This window comes from Acomys minous (genome assembly GCF_964271855.1).
Source record: "Acomys minous genome assembly, chromosome: 12".
Taxonomy (NCBI): domain Eukaryota; kingdom Metazoa; phylum Chordata; class Mammalia; order Rodentia; family Muridae; genus Acomys; species Acomys minous.
In genome coordinates this window covers 76,185,833-76,206,541 of record NC_140493.1, presented here as the reverse complement: position 1 = coordinate 76,206,541, position 20,709 = coordinate 76,185,833, and the positions used below count along the sequence as shown (strand labels likewise).

At 52.6% G+C, this 20,709-nt stretch overlaps 2 protein-coding genes across 8 annotated transcripts in view; both read right to left on the bottom strand.

Moving 5' to 3' along the window:
* Positions 1–42: 42 nt before the first annotated feature.
* On the bottom strand, positions 43–12,351 carry RASL10B (RAS like family 10 member B). 3 transcript variants are annotated; one of them, XM_084749536.1, is made up of 4 exons: positions 12,158–12,351; positions 8,615–8,971; positions 3,120–3,244; positions 43–2,551 (listed from the first exon to the last, which is right to left on the bottom strand). In XM_084749536.1, exons 2-4 carry the CDS (start codon positions 8,828–8,830, stop codon positions 2,281–2,283), a joined length of 612 nt encoding a protein of 203 aa, XP_084605662.1. In that variant the 5' UTR covers positions 8,831–8,971; positions 12,158–12,351; the 3' UTR covers positions 43–2,280. The 3 variants fall into 3 exon arrangements, with proteins under 3 accessions (XP_084605662.1, XP_084605663.1, XP_084605661.1); XM_084749537.1 differs by lacking the exon at positions 12,158–12,351 and adding an exon at positions 12,014–12,098; XM_084749535.1 differs by lacking the exon at positions 12,158–12,351 and adding an exon at positions 11,650–11,981.
* A 6,415-nt stretch (positions 12,352–18,766) lies between these two features.
* The window catches only part of AP2B1 (adaptor related protein complex 2 subunit beta 1), a 120,306-nt gene continuing 118,363 nt past the window's right edge, over positions 18,767–20,709 (bottom strand). For all 5 annotated transcript variants that reach the window (XM_084748727.1, XM_084748725.1, XM_084748724.1 and 2 more), the window contains one exon: positions 18,767–19,231. In XM_084748727.1, coding sequence (XP_084604853.1) covers positions 19,157–19,231 — 75 coding nt within the window. In that variant the 3' untranslated portion in view covers positions 18,767–19,156. The remainder of the gene's footprint in view (positions 19,232–20,709) is intronic.

The window sequence follows — 20,709 nt, the reverse complement described above, 5'->3', positions numbered from 1 at the left end:
ACTTCAAGGACCCGCTCCTCAGCAACAGAGCTGACACTGAGGTAGAGAAACGAGGGAAAACACTCCCTGATTTTTAATCTGACTTCCAGTAACAGCTCAATGGGTGTCACACAGACTTCCAGACCCTGTGTGGGAAACCCTGGTTGGGGGAGGTGGGGGGGGGGAGGACAGAGACTCATAATGGGGTGCAGGGGCCTGAAATCCAAGACCTGGGGTGAAGAGGAAAGGGTGAGGGGGGCTACATTCCAATGACTACCCCCCTCCATGAGGGCAGCCAGAGGCCTGAATCCCCCACCCTCACCTTGAGTGCCTCAGAGTGAGGGGGTGATGGGGCACACGAGACACTGCCATCTTTCCCCCCACGCCCCCCGAGGAACCAGTGGTGGGGCTGCAGCACAGGAAGACCCTCCTCCTTACCCTCCCAGCCACTCTGAAGTGTGGGGAAGGGGAGCCACCGCCTCTGTTTCAGAGGGAGGCTCAGAGAGGGCAAGTCGCTAGCCCTAAATTAGTGTGGGACAGCAAGGACTAGGACCCAGAACGTTAGGTTGCCCAAGGTCAGGGCTGCTGCTGCTGTACTGCAGTGCCCCCATGGGTGGAGGGAGTGAGATTCAGTAGAGGAAGGTGAAGAGAGAATCATAGGTTCCCTCCCACACGGGAACACCCCTACCCCTGCCCTGCCCCCAGATTCCTCCCTGCCCCCCCCCATCACCTCTCAGGGTACCTGGTTTCCTGGTCTGAGCACTGCAGCCTTGGCCAAGGCTATGGACCCTCTTGACAAAGGGCCCTCATTATGCGCCCAACCGGACCAGGGCTGAGGCTGAGGGTTCAGCCTCCAGAACTTTCCTTGGTCAGGGGGCGGGGCAGAGGCCATGGCACCACTTCTTCCTCCCACCCTCTAAGTCCCCCCTGAGCAATCGCTCGGGCCATTCCTGGAATCTCCATTATTATTATTTCTAAATCGGTACAAAACTGACAGTGATCAGCTCCGGTGACGAGAGGTAGAAACCCGGCCAGGCAGCCAGGGAAAATGGGGTGGGTGAGTTAGGGCAAAGGGCCAATCTGGTGTTTGGGAGTAGGGGTCAGATCCTGAGGGCCTCCACCTATGGGTGGGGATGCATGCCTATCTCCCCCAGGCACAAGAATCTCCCTCAGTTTTATTCTTTTCCTGGCTCTGCCCCTACACAGACTGATCAAGGCTGAGACCTGATGGAGGCAGAGTCTTAGGCAGTTGGACTGAGGTCGGACTGAGACACAGAATCATCACTACCATAAGCTGACCCCCTCCTGGGTACCATCTTGCCCATCATCACCAGTCTCCCACAAACTCCACATCCCCCAACGTAGCTGACCATCTCAGTGCAGGAGGTAATAGAAGTGGGACCTAGCATCACGGAGAGAAAATTATCCTCCTTTGAGGAGTTTCCTCTCCACAGTGTCAGACAAAACAGAAAGAACTTTAGCCCTGGGGAAATCTGGCTTTGGGATCAGGGGGGTGAGGGGCACCCGGCAGGGACCATTGAGTTAAGGCTGGAAGGTAGGTGGTTGCGTCTCTGGGGGGGCTGCTGGGCAGGGAAGTCTTCCTGGATGAGAGAGAGAGAGAGCTCAGCTTTCTCTCCCTAACGGCTGTCGGACCTCAGCCCTCGGACCCTTTGGCTTTGGTCCTTGGGCCACATGCATCTCTCTGCCCTGTGCCGCTGGCGCTGCCGGTGAGAAGGCCTGGCATCACAAAGCTGCCAGGATCTGTGACAAGGGGGTGGACGAAGTGAGAGCCCTGTGAGCGGAGCTGGGGGGTGGGCTGGGGAGGGACACCAGAGGGTAGATAGGACAAATGAGTACTGCCAGACCCTTGAGAGGACAGACATTGGAAAAGGGGACACTGGGTAAAGACAGACACACTGTGGGTTAGATTGGCAGGGGCCCGGCTGGCCAAGACAGCACCTTCTCACCCCACCTTCCATTTCACACGCTCACCCACTGGTTGGCCCACAGGTTGTGGTCCCTCCTGGGACCCGGCACTATACTACAGCGCTGAAGGTGGCTGACCCAGGGATACCCAGGTTGGAAGGGAAGATTTGGGGATTGGCAAGGAGGGTCCTTCTTGCCCTCTGATTCTCGTGGGGGGAGGTGTGTGGCTGTAGGGGTGCTTCAGGCCGGGAGCCCAGAGTTTGCCTCGGGGGGGGGGGGGTTCCCTGCTCTGGCCCAGGAGTCTCGCGGAAGGCTGACCCCGCCCTTCCCTCCCTTCTGCTGAGACAGTGTTGCCGCAGGGCGCGCAGGAGGGCATCACATGATGGCGCAGCGGTTGCGGCGCAGGGCGCCCTGGAAGCGCAGGGCGGCGTGCACGTGTTTGCAGCGGGCGCAGCCCACACTCTTGAGCAGCTCACTGAAGAGCAGCAGGATGTGCCAGTTGTACTTGGCGGAGCACTCCACGTAGCCGCACTTCCAGGTCTTGCGCACCAAGTGCGACACGTTCCAGCGTGGAATCACGCGTCCGCGTTGCAGGTCGCGCTTGTTGCCCACAATGATGATGGGTGTCTCTGAGGTGCCGATCACCCTGCGGGTGGAGGCAGAAATCTGAGGGCGCTGCCAGGCTAGCAACTCCTGGGCTCCGAGCTACCATGCTCTCTGATCCAGGTGCAGCCCCAACCCCATGGGGAAGATTACATCTCTAAAAGGCACATCTTTGGATCCAAAAAAGTCGATACTATTGTTCCGCCTATTTTACAAACAAGGAAATTGAGACTTACATGTCAACCGATCCGTGGCAATGCACCCCCCAACCCCTGCTCTAAACTGTTAGTGTAGCCACGTCATAAGTCAGGGTCCCAAAATGAGTCAACAGAAGTGGAGTATGTGACCCACACCTGTAATTACAGCCCTCGGAGGCCTGAGGTGGGGGTGGGGTGGGGGTGGAATTGAAAACCAGCCTGGCTACACACTGAAACCCTGCCCCAAAAGGGAAAAGAGGCTTGGGGACTCGTGGGAACCAGAAAATGCATACACATCACCTGTGACCCCTGCACTACCAGCCCCCCCACCCCTGTACCTTTTTGGGGGGATGAGGTGGGGACAGGCTAGTAGGGCATCCACTGAGGTAGCAATAGATTGTCACAGCTCCTCACCTTGTCTCCAGGATCTGCTGACGGATAGTCTTGACGTACTCAAAGCTGTCAAAGCAGCAGATGTCATAGACCAGGATGTAGGCGTGGACGCTCCGGAGTCCCCTGCAGCAGGCGTCTGCCCACTCCTGCAATACCCCCGGCCAGTACCACAGTCAGAGCAGCCAAGAGGCCTCCCAGCCTCCAGCCACCCTGTCAAACGGCCAGTGCTCTTATCTGCCACCACACCAACACTTTCTATCCCTCCCCCCCCCCAACCATCCCACAGGGCCAGGTTCCCTGGTGCTCAAAGCTGAAACTTCCCCTCCCCCGTCAGGGTAGAGCAAGCCACAAGCTGGCTGACTTCCTGGCCCACCATACTATCTTGTTTGGATCTGGAGGTTAGACCTGTCTGGTCCATCCAGCCACTCCTTTGTTCAAAGTGCATTTATAAATTATCCTAAGAGCACAGGCCTGACCTAGCAGTCTGTACATACTGTAATGTTATCTTCCAAGGCTTAGCTTGAAGGGTCTCCTGGCCCAAATTACCACTTTTTCCTGCAAGCAGAGCACTGTGCCCATCATTTCCTGTGTCTGAGGTCGTGGATTAAACCCTGGTTACAATGATCTTATTTCCGGGTCCTCACAACTGCAGTGAGCACCTTAAGAGGGCTAGGATCCGGCTATTTCCATTGTTCACAGCCCCTCCTCTTGTCCCTTGCTCAGTGAGTTTTTAGCCTCTTAACTGCTGTAACTGTGCTGGTGAGCTCTCTCCGTGGTGCTGAAACCCCGACTTGTCCCCCCCCCCTCCTCCCCGCCCCCAAAGCGGGAACAAGGTGCGTCCTATCCCTAACACAGCCCTCAGGTTGATGCCTGAACACAAGCCTGAAAAAGATAGAAACTGGGAGCGAGAGGGGAGGGGCAGGGAGGCACTGGGCACTTGATCCTCCTGCCTCTGCCTCTGAAATGCTGGGATCATAAACGTGCACCACCGTGCCTGGCTTGACTATGTGAATATTTTTAAATATTTTTGTCTGTGAGAACTCCTCACGGGAGGGGCTTCAGCTCAGGATGAATAGGCCCTTGGAAAGGCTAAATGTGTTAACGAGAACGTTCCCTAAGAGATTAATTAGCTAGTTAATCTGCCAACAGATGTAATTGCAAAAGTCTGTTCAAGGAAGACAGCACGCAGAACGGAGGTCCCGAAGCTTTGGGGCGGAGGAGAGCAGGGTCTTCTCGCCTGAGGCCCACAGAAAAGACTAGAATGAGAAGAAAAGGGGTGCAGTGCAGTTACAGAGCACGGCCTGGCCTGTGCGAGGCCCTCGGTTCCACCTCCAGTCCACACAAGAGGAAGACCAGAAGGTGGTGGAGGCGTGCCGCCAGGCCCAGCTCGCATGCGGCTGAGGCGAGAGCTTCAGCTGAGGCAGAGGGGCACACTTGGGCAGCAGCTGTGGAGTGTGGAGCCTGACTTTAGAAGGGCTCGAGAGATGCTGCAGAGGATCTCCCTGGGGAGATGATGTGGCATCTTTGTGCTGAGGTTTTAATTTTTTTTTTGGTGCAGAGGCAGGAAGCAGAGGACAGATCTAGGAACGTAGGAAATCACAAAGCATCTTCCTCCTAGACCAGGGAACACTGTGTCTGGTGGGGCACCATTGTCTTGGGGGGGGCATGCCTATGCAGCTCCTCTGTCACCCCACATGAGGGATGGAGACCCTCCCCCCCGGAAGAGGGAGAAAGGATGGGTTCCTGTCCATGAGCTCTCTGCTGGGCTGCCAGAGAGAAGCTGCCAGACTTTTAGGGTAACAACAGCCCAGCCCCTCCTTCAACATTCTGCCTCCTCAAGGGGACCCCAGGATGCCTCCCACACACTCCTCTCAGGAGACTTCTAAAAGGGACCAGCAGAAAGCTCCAGATTGGATAGGCTGTTGCTCTACCCCCCTCCCCCCCTTGACTGAAGGGAGGAACAGAGAAAGTGCAGCCTTCCTGCCCGTGTGCTCCACGTAAGGCTCCAATGTGTTCCCCTAGAGGCCATCTTTGGGCTGTACTGAGTCAGGGGGTGGACCCAATGGCAAGGGATATATCTATCATGCACAAAGCCCTGGGACCAGCCTCTAGGTGACAAAGACAGGGACAAAGGAGGAAAAATGGAAACATAGCTGCCCCTTGGAAGCATAGCTCTGGGGCTAAAAGTTGGAGGGGCCCAATCACCTGCCCCAGCCGTGTGTTTTTAGGCATCTCTGCACATCTCCTCTGGCAGGCTGCATGAGCTCTCTACCTTCAGCCTCCTGCTCTGGAGGAGAAGGTACTGTGGAAAGTAACTCGCTCAGACTCAAGCAAATATTCTCTTATTTCTAGAAAGTGGCCATCAAGAGTCTTAAGGTTGAGCCGGGAGTGGTGGCACACACACCCCTTTAATCCCAGCACTTGGGAGGCAGAGGCAGGTGGATCTCTGTGAGTTAGAGGCCAGCCTGGTTTACAGAGTAAGTCCAGGACAGCTAGGGTTAAAAGAGAAACCCTGTCTCAACAGCCACCCTCCACAAGTCTTAAGGTTTATATTTGATTGTAAATCTTTCCAAGTCTCTTCTTAAGCCCTTAAGACTTCTGTACTCAAAGCCCCTTAACTGTGCACCAAAAGTGAAATCTTTGAGATTTTAGCATCTAATATAAGGGTCAATCAAGGAGAAAGGGGTCATCAGGTGGTGGTGGCGCACACCTTTAATCCCAGCACTTGGAAGGCAGGGGCAGGTGGGTTTCTATGAGTTTGAGGCCATCCTGGCCTACAGAGTGAGTTCCAGGACATCAGAGGCTATAGGTAGAGACATCCTGTCTCAAAAAATGAAAGAGGAGGAGGAAGGGGAGGAGGAGGAGGAGGAGGAGGAGGAGGAGGAGTCACCCAAGCATGCTGCTACATGCCTTCAACCCTAACTCTTGGGAAGTGGAGACTGGAGGCTTAGGAGTTCAAAGCCATTGTTGGCTGTAGAAAAAGTTCTGGGTCAGCGTTAGCTAAATGAGACCCTGTCTCAAAAATAAAAACAACCCCTTCCTAATAATAAGAATCCAAAACAGGCAAGTGATATTAATAGTTCTCAGAAAAACCAGAAACATAAAAGCCTTAAAAACATACAAAACTGCTCTTCACTCACAATCAGAAATGCAAGTACATATCACGCTGAAAATGTCCTCCCTCGTTTTTTTAGAGCGCCGGTGTTCAACATTCCTAATGCTGTAACCCCTTCACACAGCTCCTCATGTTGTGGTGACCCCCAATCATAAAATTATTTATTTACTACTTCATAATTTTGCTGCTGTTCTGGATCATAATGTAAAGATCTGGTAGGTGATGCCCAAAAGGGTCATGACCCATAGGTTGAGAACCAGTATTCTAGGGTGACCAAAAAAAAAAAAAAAAAAAAAAAAAAAATCCCAACGTCTCATAGGACACACATACAACTTTCAAAGAAGGGACTCTGGAGACACTTTCCAACTTTCATGCTCACTTATCTTTTGAACCAACGCCATTTCCAGCAATTGATCCTGTAAATATATTGACCTATGTGCAAACTGACCTATGCACTGTTTATTCATTTTGGCCTTGACCCCAAAGGTTTAAGATTGGGAAGCACCCACTTGCCCTAGAACAGAGGACTCCACACGAAACTTGTTTGCAGTGGAGTTTTGAATAGCCATTAGAAGAGATGAGGATGCCCTCCAGACAGGGACAGGAAATAGCAGCTGTGTGGTGGCACACACCTATAATCCCATACTCGGGAGGCAGAGGCAGAGGCAGAGGCAGAGGCAGATGGATCTCTTTGAACCTAGTCTTACAAGGTAAATTCCAGGACATCTAGGGCTACATAGGAAGACCCTGTCTCGAAAACAAACCCCCTACAAAAACCAAAACCAAACCCAAAATAAACAAACAAACAACCCGTTCAGCTGAAGAAGCAAGGGCCAGGCTTGGAGGTGAGGCCTGTAATCCCAGCTACTCTGAGGAGTATGCAGAAGGATTTCAAGCTCAAGGCCAGTCTTGATCCTGCCTCTTAATAAAAACAAACAAAAATCAAAGTACAAGCCTGGGTATGCAGCTCAGTGGTAGAGTGCTGACTTAACATAGGTGAGAGACTCTGGGTTCTCTCCTAAGCATCAAACACCAACCAAAACAAGGCAAAGAACATTGTGGTGGTATCTTTTATGTGTGTGTGTGTGTGTGTGTGTGTGTGTGTGTAATGAAAACATGGTTTCTCACTTGAGTGTCAATGAACTATCAGTGAGAGTGGCTAGGGAGAGTGACCACAGGGCGAAGGGGCAGAGGCGAAATACAAATTCCTCTAAGCCACAGCCCAGACATTTAAACTGCATCTGTCCGACCTGTTCTAAAATTAGTAAAGATGGAAAGATAGCTGATCGTGGAAAGAGCAAGTTGGACTTGGAGCCGGGTTTCACCAAAGTTTTCAAGTGGGAAACAAGAAGGTCCTGGCCAGGGACTCACGGCCCTGACCTCTCAGACACACCAGTGAATCACATGCTTGGGTCATGTTTCTCCCCTGGGTGTCATGTCAAGTATTTACAGCAGGCTGGGCTGAGGAGACCCTCCTGTTGGGGTTGCTTAGACCTCTGTTGTGCTCCTGCAGGTCCCATCCTGAGATGCTGAATTCGTTGTTACAACTAGTTCATTCTTGTCTGATGTGCCCATAAACCTCTGCAACCAGCAAATGCATCCGGGAGTTCCGCTTCCCCTGAGGTCAACTTCCTCTCAAGCCAGAGAGTGTAGTGGCCCTGGTTCTAGAAGCAGGGGGAAGGTGGCTGGGGTGGGGGGGTGGGGGTGGGGTGGGGGGTGGTGGTGCAGGCAATGGAGCCAGTTAAATCTAACTCTCCAAGGAGCCCAGAGGCAGTCCTGAGGCTAGGGGATGGGGTACCTGGGAGAAATGGCTCTTGGGTAAGAGATCTGACTGGGGTCTCCAGAGTCATTGAGAACATCCCCTTCTCAGGTCTCAGTCCATCCTGCCCACCCTTCTCCAGATGACGAGGGCCTGAGGCCATGGCAGGCAGAGCTGAGGAAGAACAGGCCGACGGTGTTCTTTGCTCCTCTTCTACTGCCCTTTCTTTGTTGAGACATCACCTCCCGTGACCCCACGCACCTGACTAGGTTAGACCCTTCCAGCTTGGGCCCGCCCCCCCCTCCAGCTCTCTCACCTCCTCCAATCACAACGTTCGTTACATCGTGTAGTAATAACTGCCTGTTGTTAGCCTTTTCTCATCAGACTACGAGTTCCTTGAAAGCAAATTTCCATATCTGAATTTGCTGACCATTCAGTCCTGATGCCCAGTGCAGGGGTTGGCACACATTAAACAATCCTCAAACATCTTCTGGATTCACTAAGCACGCAAACGAGCGCCTTCCTGCGACCGGGCTTTAAAGGAGGGAGCTCCTGACAGTGGGGCCAAAGCTGGAGGAGTAGAGAGGGGTGGGACTTCCACTTCCCCTTCCACGTTGCCTGATTGCTGACAAGGGCGCTTACCTGCAGTGTGTTGACGGGGAAGGCGCTGATGGGTGGGAAGTCCAGGATCTGGAGGTCGTGCACATGGCCGTTCATGACCACAGCAGGCAGGTAGAGGCGGCGGGCGGTGGTGGGCACACAGACCTCGCTGAACTCGTTGTATAAGAACTGGCGCACGATGGCACTCTTGCCCACACCTCGCGCCCCCAGCACGGCCACCCGGTAGGTGGAGACCATGCCTCCCGCCCCACTCCGCCACCGCGTCCTTGCCTGGGGCTCCTCCGGGCTGCATATTCCAGGGGCTGGGGGCTCAGCCACCGTCAGGACCAACCATTGCTCCCTCTGTTTGCCTCTGGCCCTCTGTGGCCACCACCTAGACTGGAGGACAAGAGGTGGGGGCTCAGTGCTCTGGCTTATCCCTGGACCTGTGCTGTATTTTCCCAGCTGTGTGTCTTTGCTGAAGCTGCAATTGCCACTTGGAAAGCCTTCCTTTTCTAGATAGAACCCCCCCATCTCAATCTGTCCCCCAAGTTACTCACCTTCCTTAGCCGGTCTTCTTACAACCCCTGACTCTTTACCAGGTCTGATTCCCCTCAACCAAAGCATACTTTTGCTGCACAGTGGAGGGAGCGTTAGACCTGGATTCAAATTCCAGCCCCAGCCCCAAGCCTGGGACAAACAGCAACTCCTCTCCACCTCAGCCCAAAGAACAAGTGGCATCGTCAGGGGAGAAAACTTTTTCTGTGTGCAGAGCTGCTCTCATATTCCAGGCATCTTAATTTTTTGTGGCTCTCGGGAGGTAAGTGCCCACAGCAGCCTCCAGTCACCAACGATGACCCAAAATGCCCCTGGCATTTCCCAAAGTCCCACTGAACTAGATGACTGCATTGGCTCCGGAGAGTAAACGCAGTTGAGCACTGGCTGCTAGCCCGCCCACACGGTTATCCTCGGTCAATACGATACCCCTAAGGGAAAAGTATTCCTATTTGCACTTCAGAGAAGCTCCGTGGGCTCCAAACCACACAGCCAGGAGCAGGAACCACTTCCTCCAGGTTGCAGTGCCTATTGTGTTTAAGCTTAGTGATTTTTAAACAGTGACAGGCTAAAAGCTGTGGCTTAGAGCCTCAGAGGGCCTGGCAGCACTGGCCAGGAAGTGGGCACAGCTGCTGCCCAGGAAGGGGCTGGACTCTGGAGATGGATTCATTAGCTTTTGGCTTGCTCAGTTCCTGTGACTTTTAGAGCTTGGACGTAAACCCCAGCTTTAGTGATTTTTTTTAGCTGTAGGTCTGGGAGTAAAACATCTGCTTTGGAGTCAGGCTCTGCACATATGGGAAGTGGAGTCAACAGCCCCCACTTCCGAGAGACAACCTCAGTAAATCTCTCAGCTAGAAGGGGGAAAACCTTCCTCCTGGGCTGGATGCTGATGCTGATCCTAAGTCGTAAATGGACGAAGAGGGGTGGTTTTACTAGGCTGTGATGATGCCAAGATTTTCAGTGCGCACGTGTGTGTGTGTGTGTGTGTGTGTGTGTGTGTGTGCGCGTGTGCGTGTGCGTGTGTGTGTGTGTGTGTGTGTGTGTGTGTTCTGGTAGACGCATGTTCTTTTCATATGCGCATGATTCAAAGCTGAATGCCCCCCAGGCTTTTCTGGTTCAAATCTATGAGTCTGGATGTGTGCACCATGGTAAGTAGAGGACAGGGTTTGGAGTCAGAACCATCATGGTTTGATTCCCAGCTCTGCCATTCACTAAAGTATGACCTAGGCTCTGGGAGGTTGTTCATGGAAAGCCCAGTGCCTGGCACAGGGTAGGTAACAACGGAACAGTGGCTACTCATCACCTAAGGTTTTTCCCAGATGCTCAGGTGGACTTCCTGGCCATCTTGGAAGGGGGCTACTCTCCATTGTTGCATGGGCTACACACTTGTAGTGTGTGTACCTGGGCATCCATGTACACATATGCGATGCCTTTCATTTTACTGAGGAACAAAAACCCACCGCCATCAAATCTAGACCCAGAGACCTAGGGAAGGAAGCCGACTTAGCTAAGGCTTAGGACTCTAACCTCCTTTGTGCCTCATGCACAAAGTCCCTTCCCCAACAGGTGCTCATCTGCTGAGCCTGCTCCCAGCCAGGACAGAACCAACCCTCCCACCACATACACCACCTTCAGGTCCTTAGGCCCCTGGGGCATCCCTGAATGCTACCAGCTTGGCAAAGAGACTCAGCTGGGTTAATTACATAACAGCACAAGCAGGTGGGGATGGGGGAGTCCTGGGCAGCTAGAGAGGGCAAAGAACGAAGAAGCAAGGAAGCAGAGCCAGCCGGGGAGTCACTCTCTGGGTGTGGCGAGGAGGCTCCAGGATGTAGCCTACCTGCGATTCTCAAGCCCCAGAACCAACTCTTTCTGAGTAATAGCAGAAACGGAAAAACCAGGTACAGCCTGGGAGTCAAGAGTGGTTACAAGAACAGTCCCCTAGGCATGGGCCAGCCTCTGGAACTACCAGGCCTAAGTGTGGCCCTGTCTCCAACTCAGGGGGGGGACAGATGCCCCCTCCTTCTTCCCAGGCACAGGTCCTGGGTCTAAGCGTTTTTTTACTAAGCCCACATGTCTGGTTTATGTGGAGGTGAAAAGTCTGTCCCAGGAAGCAGGGCCCAGGCCCCCTGGGCTTCCCCCAGGGCCTGCATTCTGCAGTGAGTCTGCAGACAGCTCCCAGCAAGAGACGGGGGTCACACACTCGGGCCACAGCCTCTTTCTAGTCCTTTCCCGGGCCTGGATGCCTTGGGTGTCTACCTCACACTGGGGAGGTCAGGGGCTCCTGAGGATCCTAAAGGCCGGGTGGTACGTCCTCGCGCTGTGTGTCCCTACCACGTCCGCGTGGGGGTGGGGGCGCCGGAGGATGCCGGGCTCCCAATGACCCGATCTATGGCAGTGTTGGGGCTGCAGGAGCCCCGCTGGCTCTTGGCCCCAGCTCCACCCCCGCAGCAGCTTCCCCGCCGCCCCCTTCCCCGGGATGCCCCTCACCCCGCGGCCGCCCCGCACCGCCTCCTCCAGCTTACCCGGGGCCGTCCTGGCTGCCTGCCCCCTGCCCTGGCCGGCGCGGCAGCGCTCCCCCCGGGCTCCGGCGCTGCCTTGGGCTCCCCCGCCCGGGGGGAGAGTGAGGGGCGCCGCCCGCGGCCCGGGCGCGGCGGGCTGGGGCGCGGGGGGCCGCGGCACCGAGGGTCGCTCAGCTGCTCGCCCTGCGGAGCGCGCCGCCCCACTCGCGCCGGCGGAGGGGGAGGAGGGCGCGCGGGGAAGGGGGGGGGTTCCGCTGGGTCCGCGAGCCCGACGGATTCACTGGGGCGCCGCGGGACCAGCTCCCCAGTCCCTAACTTCGACCTTCATCTCCCTCCCGATTCTCCCCAGGGAGAATGTGGCTCGAACCTGGAGGAGTTGGGGGCGGGGACGGGAAAGGCCCGGGAGCTTCTAGTTTCATTGCGACTCCCTTCTCTCACAGCCTCGCACCCTGCGCTCGGCCAGGCGTGTCCCCTCCTCCCCACGTTCTGTCCTTTTGACCCTTACCCTTACCGATCCAGTCAGTCAGTGACTGGCAGGTGCCCAGTGTGTGTCCTTTCCTGGGTGCTGACATCCAGATTCCTGCTCTTCCACCCCTGAAGGACGGAGTAGAGGGTGGTCACTCGCACTCTTCACTGCGGCAGGGAACAGCAGGCCAGGCTAGCGCCAAGCAAAGCTGGTCCCCTGCCAAAGCATGACCTCCACTCCTCTAGGGCTGCGGATCCCTCTCCTCTGTGAGATCCCAGCATTTGCCAGGCTTGAGGGCCTCTTGTGTTCATTCTAAAACAATCCTCACCAACATAATGTTTGTCAGTAGGTAACATCCCAATGTGGTAAGAGCTTTCTTTGCCTTCGTCCTCAAGTTAAATCCCCAGAACATTCTATAAAGTAGGTTCGGGTTGCCCCCATTTCACAGATGAGATCGTCGAGGCTGAGAAAAGATGAGTAACTCCTCTTACTTAAATGCAAAATGTGGAATACAAAGGCAGCAGCTTGGGGGGGGAGGCGGGGCGGGGTTGTGGGGGGAGGCGGGGCGGGGCGGAGGGGGGAAGCTCAGCAGAGGACTCACACAGCCCAGTGGGGAGGCCAAAGATAAAACTCCTATGTTCGAGGTCAAAAAGTGCCTTGGAGGGCAGATCAGGTGGTCCATTTTAGAGGGACCAGCTGAGGCTTGGGGCAGTTATAGGGTGTTCAGGAGGGTTTCCAGAGACCTGACAGAACCCTTCAGACTGGAAGAATGGGGTCAGAAGAGGCTGAGAAAGGTTAAGACGAGGTCTCTGGGCTACGAGATGCCATCCTGTACAGGTACCTACCATTAAGCTTGAGGCCCCAGGATTGGTCCCAGGAATCCACAAAGTGGGAGAAACAACTCCCATATACCCTCAGACCTCTTACCTGTGGCTTGTATGCCTTCTTGACTGGTTCCTGTGCCCCTAAAAGGGTTTCTTATTTTATTTTCTTTATGTTGGTGTTCTGCCTCTATATATATAGTCTATGTGAGGATGTTAGATCCCCGAATTATAGACAATTGTAAACTGCTGTATGGTTGCTGGGTTTTGAACCTGGGTCCTCTGGAAGAACAGACAGCGCTCTTAACCGCTGAGCATTCTCTCCAGCCCCTATAAAAGGGTTTCAAAGACTCTGTTTTGGTTGCTTTTCTTGTTGGTATATGGCAAGCACCTGACAAAAGTGATTTAAGGGAGATAGGACTTGTTTTGGCTCATTGTTTTCGGGGACACAGTCTATTGTGGCCAGAAGGCAGAGTGGTGGGAATGTGAGGTGCCTGGGCTGTGCGGCCATCCAGGAAGCAGAGAGACGCTAGTGTAAAAAGTTCAGATTTCCCCCCTTTGCCTTTTTATTTAACCCATAAAACGATGCTGCCTAAGTTCAGGTGCTTTTACCCCTTCAGTTAAACTCTCTGGAAATACCCTGACAGACTGGGCTGTGTTGTCACCATCTCTTCTGTGCAGAAAGCATGGTGGTCAAAAGCCTGGGCTTCCCAGTCAGGCAGCTCCGTTTTTGACACCAGCCCTGGCCAGTACTGTGTGACTGAAGTAAGAAACCCAGTACTGTGTGACTGAAGTAGAAGAGGTGCCAGTCCTTCCCCGCCTGTTGCGGGCAGGGCATAAATGAGGCAAGGTGTGTGAAGTCTTTACACAATGCCTGGCAGGGGCCCCAGTGTGTGGTCTTCTCTTTCAGGATGAGCAGCATCTCCATGAATTCTAGGTGGGCTCTCGAGTTCAGGTGTGGGGTTGAGAAGGGCTGGGGCAATGTCTGGAACAAGGTTAGGATGGGGCAGGTCACAGCCCCTCTCTCAGAGCACCACTTTGGGGCTGGACTCAAGGGATATTCCAGTGGATGGAGTCACTGACATCCTCTTTCCTTGATGAAAGCATCCAGGACACTCATTTCCACCGCTTCTGAAAAAATTTTTCATCCTCATCATGCCCGAGGATATAGGCTTTCTGTTGTTCCCGCAGGACATAGGCCCATTTCAGTTTGAGGGGCACTAGAAATAAACCCAGCAAGGCTCTGCCCCTACAGATTATGGGACCTCATGTCCCAGCCTTCACTGGTGTCATTTAAAGCATTTCTTAACCAAACAAGCAAACCAGCAATAGTAGCTTTATAAAATGGCATATTTGCCCAAATTTAAGCTATTTCATTTTGCTTTGCTGAGAGCCAATTTGGACCTGTTCACTCGCCTCTGTCACCAGGACTACCTTGCTGGGAAAGTTCAAGAGGTTTGGTCCTTGGATCTGTCTGGCCTTGAGCCTCTTGTGGCTGTGGTTCAGCTAAGGATACCCGGTGGCTGAGGTGCAAGCTCAGGTTCTAGGCAAGCAACTGTGTGTGCCCACTCCACCCCACTGTAGCATCTGAAGCCAGGGCATGGAAGGTGACAAAGGCCAGCCCCACCCCAGAACTGAGGACCCCTCACTGAGATGTCAGAGGCTGGCTGTAGAGCACAAGTAAAGGGAAAACCAGCGGATACTAAACTTCATTCACCCTTCACTCCCCCAAACCAACGGGGGCGGGGTGAAGGGGAGATGGAAGCCACACTTTCTTAGTTCAGGTGTTGGGGTTCTGCCTGAAGGAGGGTCTGCTCCTAGAGATGGCAGACTTGTCCCTAGACAATGCTCCTGAAACAGCTCTGCAAAGCTATGTCTCCAACTAAGAATCTAGGTCTCACCAACGCCCCACAACTGAGGCTTTCCCTTCTTGGCAGCCTCGAGAACGGCAGGGCAGAAGCTAAATGAGAAACCACCGAGAAGGCAAGTTCGAAGCCAACTCGAAACTTTTCAAGAACCATCCTTGTTGCTAATACCATGCCTGGGGGCTGGCTGGGATTCTAGGATTAGTGTTCAGGAGGTAGAAATGGGTAACGGCGGGGGAGGTGTGATCTTTCCCAAGTGCCATACCAGCTATTAAAATAAACAGGCTCTTGCTTCTTAGTGCTGAGGGTGGCAGGGAGAAATCTGGGTCCAAGCAAAACCGGAAGTACTAATTCACGCAGCAGGGAGGAAGGCCCAGACTAGAGAGTCCTCAGAAACAATTTACCTGAGGCCCCTTCTAGGGGCTGAGTACAGTGTAATCGCAGGTGGAAGTTCTGGGGTGGGGGAGGGGGGCCAGCTGCCCAGAGCATATGGCCACCCTCGGGATTTAGCAGTGCTGGATGTAGTGAGTAGGAGGGGAGAATCTTTTATGGAGTGAAAGAGGAAACTGCCACTGTGGTCACCCGAGAAGCAGGCGATGCTGACTTCCGATGGGCGGGGGGAACAGGATAAGCAGGCATCATGGGCACCGTGTGCTTTACCTTTCTCCCACTGTAAATCATCTATTACTGTAGAGGATGGCCAATGAACAGGCATAAGGCTCTCCCTGCCGGTGAGTCCTCACTGGCTCAACATTAACCTTGGGTATTATATCTTTTTAAAAGTTAATTTATCTTGCCTGTGTATGTGTGGGACACAGGTGCGCCACGGTGTGTATGTGTGTAAATCAGATGGGGACTCCTGGGAGTTGGTTCTCTCTGCCCACTGTACGGGCTTCAGGGATGTGAATCAGATAGCTGAGCGCCTTTACCACTGGACCATCTCACCCACACTTGACTCAACTCGTTGAACATGACAATCTGTTGTTCCTAAAAGCTCTCCAGGTGACTTGGGCTCCTGAACTGGGTCCCTCTATGGTCCTTGCTTGACCATATCCCAGACAGATCTTAAGACTGCTCTTCAGATGCCTGATGCTGAACTTCACTCAGGGGCCCTTCCCTTCCCAGGGTTCCCACTAGAGCTTGGAACGCCAGCAAAGGGCCGCTAGTTGCCAAGAGCTCATTCAGGGTCTAGACAACAAAACCCAAAACTGAGCGCCTAAGTGCTGTAAACTCCAAACTGTCTGTACTTGGGATGTGTGAGGGTTTGCCCAAGGGCTTCCTGATGTTGCTTCCTCTCTAGGCTCTTTCCCTAGCGCCCGGTTGTAGGGGGCATCAATGCGAAGGGCTCATCAAACCACACAGGTGCCCCAAGCAATACAATAGTTCTGGACTCCTTGGGATGATTTAAGGAAGCGGCTATCTTATTTGTTTGGGAATATGCAGGCCCTGGGTTCAAAAGGCTTTCGTACCTGAATGCTGACTGGACATCCTGGTAACTGGTGTCCTGTACCAGCTCAGCTGTCCCTGCCCTTGGCTGAGTTGGCAAATACTGACAACCAGGGGGAAGTGCCCGGGAACAGCTGCCAGAGTGACTAGCTCCCTGTGCACACCTTCCTGGTGACTTGAGACTTGAACAACAGGTGGCTTCCTGAGATAAATGCTTTTTCTCAATTCTAATTTCATCTGGATGAACCTCTTGGTAGGGTTAGGGCCATTAAAAAAAAAAAAAAGGTTACTCTTTTGTCCTGGGCGTCAATCCTGAGAACAAAGCGCAACCACACACTTTATTTTGTGTAAATGAGTTTATTGACGAATACACAAGGTCAAGCCTCCCCAATCTCCTTCCCCCCACCCCCCGCACCCCAACAAGATCCAAGAACAGGAGACTAAGCATTCTTGGGGTGATCTTGACCCTCCTACACCTGGCTCCAGCGGTCCAAGTTTCACAACACTGACACACGGACCAGGCTTGGCTTGGGACAGACACTCGGAGAACCTGACCAGAAAGAGCTCTGGTGTGTTTGCTCCCTGTCCTCTGTACTCCAGCTCGCATGAGAGACACGCTTAGGCCAAGGAGAGCAGACACAAGGTAGCCTGAGCCCAGTTCTCCCATCTGGCCAAGCTCGAAAAGGGTCTGAAGGAAGCTGTGGCAGAGGCAACGCTGTCTCTTTAGGAGAGGTCCCTGCTTGTGAAGCAGCATCCGGTCTCCCTTACTCTGCCTGGGGTGAAATAAGAGGTGGCCTCCCCAAGGGGTCAGACATAACAGATGGGCAGGGCAGCAGACAACTATAGCTGTTATCTGTCAGTGGCTGAGAGGCTGAGCAAGGCCTCAGTTTCGGGGGTTGGATACATCCTGGTATGAAACTGTTCTCTCTGCTTGCCCTGACACTATTTTTTCAGGAAGCACAGCTTGCTTTGAGATGCGAACAGTGCTTGTAGTGTGAACCCCTTAAACTGCTCATATCTAACCCACTCCATGAATGGGTCTCAACAAGGGCACTTTGTCAACATGCTTTTCCACCCAACCTCTCACCGACCTGCCTGCCTCCCACCTAACCCTGCAGTATGCCCTACTCCCCACATGGTAAGAGGGGGGTGCATTTCCTTTTCACTAGCCAACAATCCTCTAAAAGACTTGCAAGACTTAACAAGGAACTTGAGAGAAGCTTTGCAACTGGGAGGAAACAGGGTCACTCCAGACACACTGTTGAAGGAAGTTGGTATCTACTCTGATTTTCCACAATCTCTTCCTCTGGATCCAGTGGGGCAGGTCTGGGTCCAGCATGAGGATTTTGGACGCTGGCACGCGTCTGACTTGAGCAGGGGACTCTGAAAGGACCCTGAATACCAGGTGCCAGACTGTGCCGCAAGTGCCACATCTCAAGTGGTGTGAACAGTACCGAGCAGGGCGGTGAGTGTGGGGCACTCTTCGATGAGTCATACCAATGTGTTGGGGGGAGGGGGGAACATCCCATTCCCAGCCCTTGGAGAGATGACAACAACTACATGGCCTTCTGGGATGATCTTACTGGGATTTGGAGCTTGAGTAGCACGGATGAGGAGCAGATCAGAGAGCTAAGGGACAGTGAACTGGCAGCATCTACACACGTCTCCGTCACTGGCTAGCCTCCACAACTGGGGCTCTTGGGAAGCCTGGCAAATGTCAGCTCCGCTTTCACTCTTGTTACCTGGGTGTATACTCAGGTAACTAACTGAGAAGATGTCAACTGCCACCTGAAACCAGTGAGTGAGTGGAGCACCAAACTCAGTATGCAGTGTGCAAAGGGCCAGCAGCAGGCACAGGAAAGGCAGAAGGCCTTGAGAAAAGAAAAAGAAAAACAAATCCTAAACAACAATGAGCCAGCCACACAGGGAAGCTGATGGAGTTTCAGGGAACCAGCCTTAGCTCTGCTACTCAAGAGCCGAGAGGCCTTGGCAAAAATCAGCTTTTGCCTGTTATGTTTCTTTGTAGAAAAACAGGGTTGGATAAGACATCAAAGTCCATTTTAACTGTAAAACACTGACTTTAGTTCTGAACCAAGCCTGACAAATACAGGGAAGGCGGCTAGTGGAGGGCCCTGTGCGCAATCGCTCTTCTCAGCCTCCTTGGTATGATTATGGGGTAGCACAGAGGGAAGGAACATAGTTCTGCCGTCTCCCAGCTTTGTGCTCGCAGCCCAGTGTCACTACACTCTGAAGCATCAATGAGGACCACCACTGCCAAGCATGGAGTCATCAAATGACAGAGCACGGGGCATGAGGGAGCTTGAGTGCTTGGCCAGGGAAAGAGTTTGGATGGAGGGGAGAAGTGAGATGTGCATGACCAGGAGCAGGGTGTCACAGACACCAGAAGGGGCTGATGCTGTGTCTCCTCTAAGGCTGTGCTTTGTGATGCCAGGCACCCTTTCTGCTCATTGTTCTGCCTCAATTTCTCATCTGTACAAAAATATAAAACAATAAGGTGCAGCTTATGTTTTGGTGACACTTTACCTTGCTTTAATTTGTCGCCTTCGTCTGCTTGTGAAATGATCTTTCGATTACAAAATATCAAACTACACTCAAAAGAGGGTGTAGAAAAAGCTAGCCATTGGCACAGCACGGAGAAGCTCACGAGGAAGGACAGGGAGCGGCAGCAGGTGGCCGAGGTTGCGAGTGATGGAAGTGTGGTTACAGATGTCACAGGGAGCTACCCTATCCAATGGGGTGAAGGCTACAGTCAGCACAGGATGGCTGCTCACTATTGGGGTAGGTGTCGCAGGGTTTGGGGTCAGGCTCTACACAGCAGTACAACTTCTTCCAGTTTAGAGTTCTTGGCTTGCACCGATTACAGGGTGACTGTCGGGTACAGAACCCATTTATTAGTTTTTCAAAATGCTGTCGTAGACCTGGTAGATGTACTGGGAGACCTCAGGGGCTCTACACTTCAGCGACAGCTGTGAAGAGGAAGAGAAGAGAGGTCAGCACGGACACAGCATAGCCCCAAAGGCATCCAAGCCTTCATGGCAGGACAGTTTCTGACATTCTGAGACACTACAGGTGCAATAGCTGAGCAGAGGGCTCACTGATACAAACCATAGATAATACAAACCCCAACTCAGTTGGTGTCCAGCAGTGCTGTGTGTCTACCAACAGCCCACGTGGCTCTCTGAGGTAAAGAAATCCATGCTTAAAACATCAAAGCCACCAGACAGTGATGGCGCACGCCTTTAATCCCAGCACTTGGGAGGCAGAGGCAGGTGGATCTCTGTGAGTTTGAGGCCAGGCTGGTCTACTGAGCAGGTTCCAGGACAGCCAAGGCTACAAAGAGAATGCCTCTAACCCCAGGGGAACTAGTGTTCTGAGGCTTTGCTATGGGTGAGGGGACCACTACCGAGGAAACTCCTTAACTCAGTGATGGTCCTTTCAGCTGTTGATCTCAGTCCTGATTTCAGGAGGACAGAGTCACATTAAGTAAAGGTATGTACCCTTTCTGTATCACCGAGGAGAGTATGGATGCTAACCGGCAAAGCAAGGACACAAAAGACAACTCACGTCAGTTACTTAAAGGCATTTTCTCCCTCTTTAGACAGAGGAACCAAGCATTTCTGATAATACTTTAGTTGTCTACCACAGTCTCTTCTTTCAGTCCAACTATTATCAAATTAAACATCAATATAAAAATATTCTCAGGGTAAAAGAAAAAAATTAAGCCCAAATTTGGACTTAAGCAAATTTGGGTTAAGCAAAATATTACCACAGTAATAACAGCAAAGCATGCAAAATAATTCTATACATATAAAATTATACATATGTATGGCTGTCATTTCTCTTGTTTAAGTGGGAAAGTAATAGTTATCTTCTATAGTGTATTGCTGTGAGATTTTTTATATTATTTTGCTTCTTTACTTTGTAGAGACCCTGTATGATTTACCAGAGTACTCAAGATGAAAACATATTAAAGAAAAAGATAAAAATGACTCTATGAATCTTTTCAACTATGCTAATCATGAATTTCCTGAAAAACTAACATTCTCAAAATGTAAAGTTAGCTAGGTGGTAGCTCATGACTGAATCCCAGTACTTTGGAGGCTCAGTTGGGAGAATTGCTGAGTTTGAGGCCAGCCTGGGCTATACAGTGAGTTCTAGGCCAGCCTGGGCTAAAGTGTAAGAAACAAAGCATAGAGCTGGGAGATGGCTGAGAAGGCAAAGCACTTCTGTATAAGCATGGGCCCATGACTCAGATCCCTAGTGCCATGTAAAAGTGTCACATGCTTCTGTGACATGCCTTTAATATCAAACACTCAGGAGCACTGCCCACACAGACCTCTGAAGGAAGAGCCACCCGTGGCACTTAACTGTCAGGGCTAACACTTGAGCTCTGGTGTGCATCTGGAACATACAGATCTTCACCTTTTGCTGGGTGCAACTCACT

Coding starts and splice junctions, on each gene's coding strand:
- RASL10B (XM_084749536.1), bottom strand. CDS start 8,830: ATGGTCTCCACCTACCGGGTGGCCGTGCTGGGGGCGCGAGGTGTGGGC. Junction 3,245..8,614: donor TCCCCGTCAACACACTGCAG/GTAAGCGCCCTT, acceptor GGGGTATTGCAG/GAGTGGGCAGACGCCTGCTG. Junction 2,552..3,119: donor CAGCAGATCCTGGAGACAAG/GTGAGGAGCTGT, acceptor CTCCACCCGCAG/GGTGATCGGCACCTCAGAGA.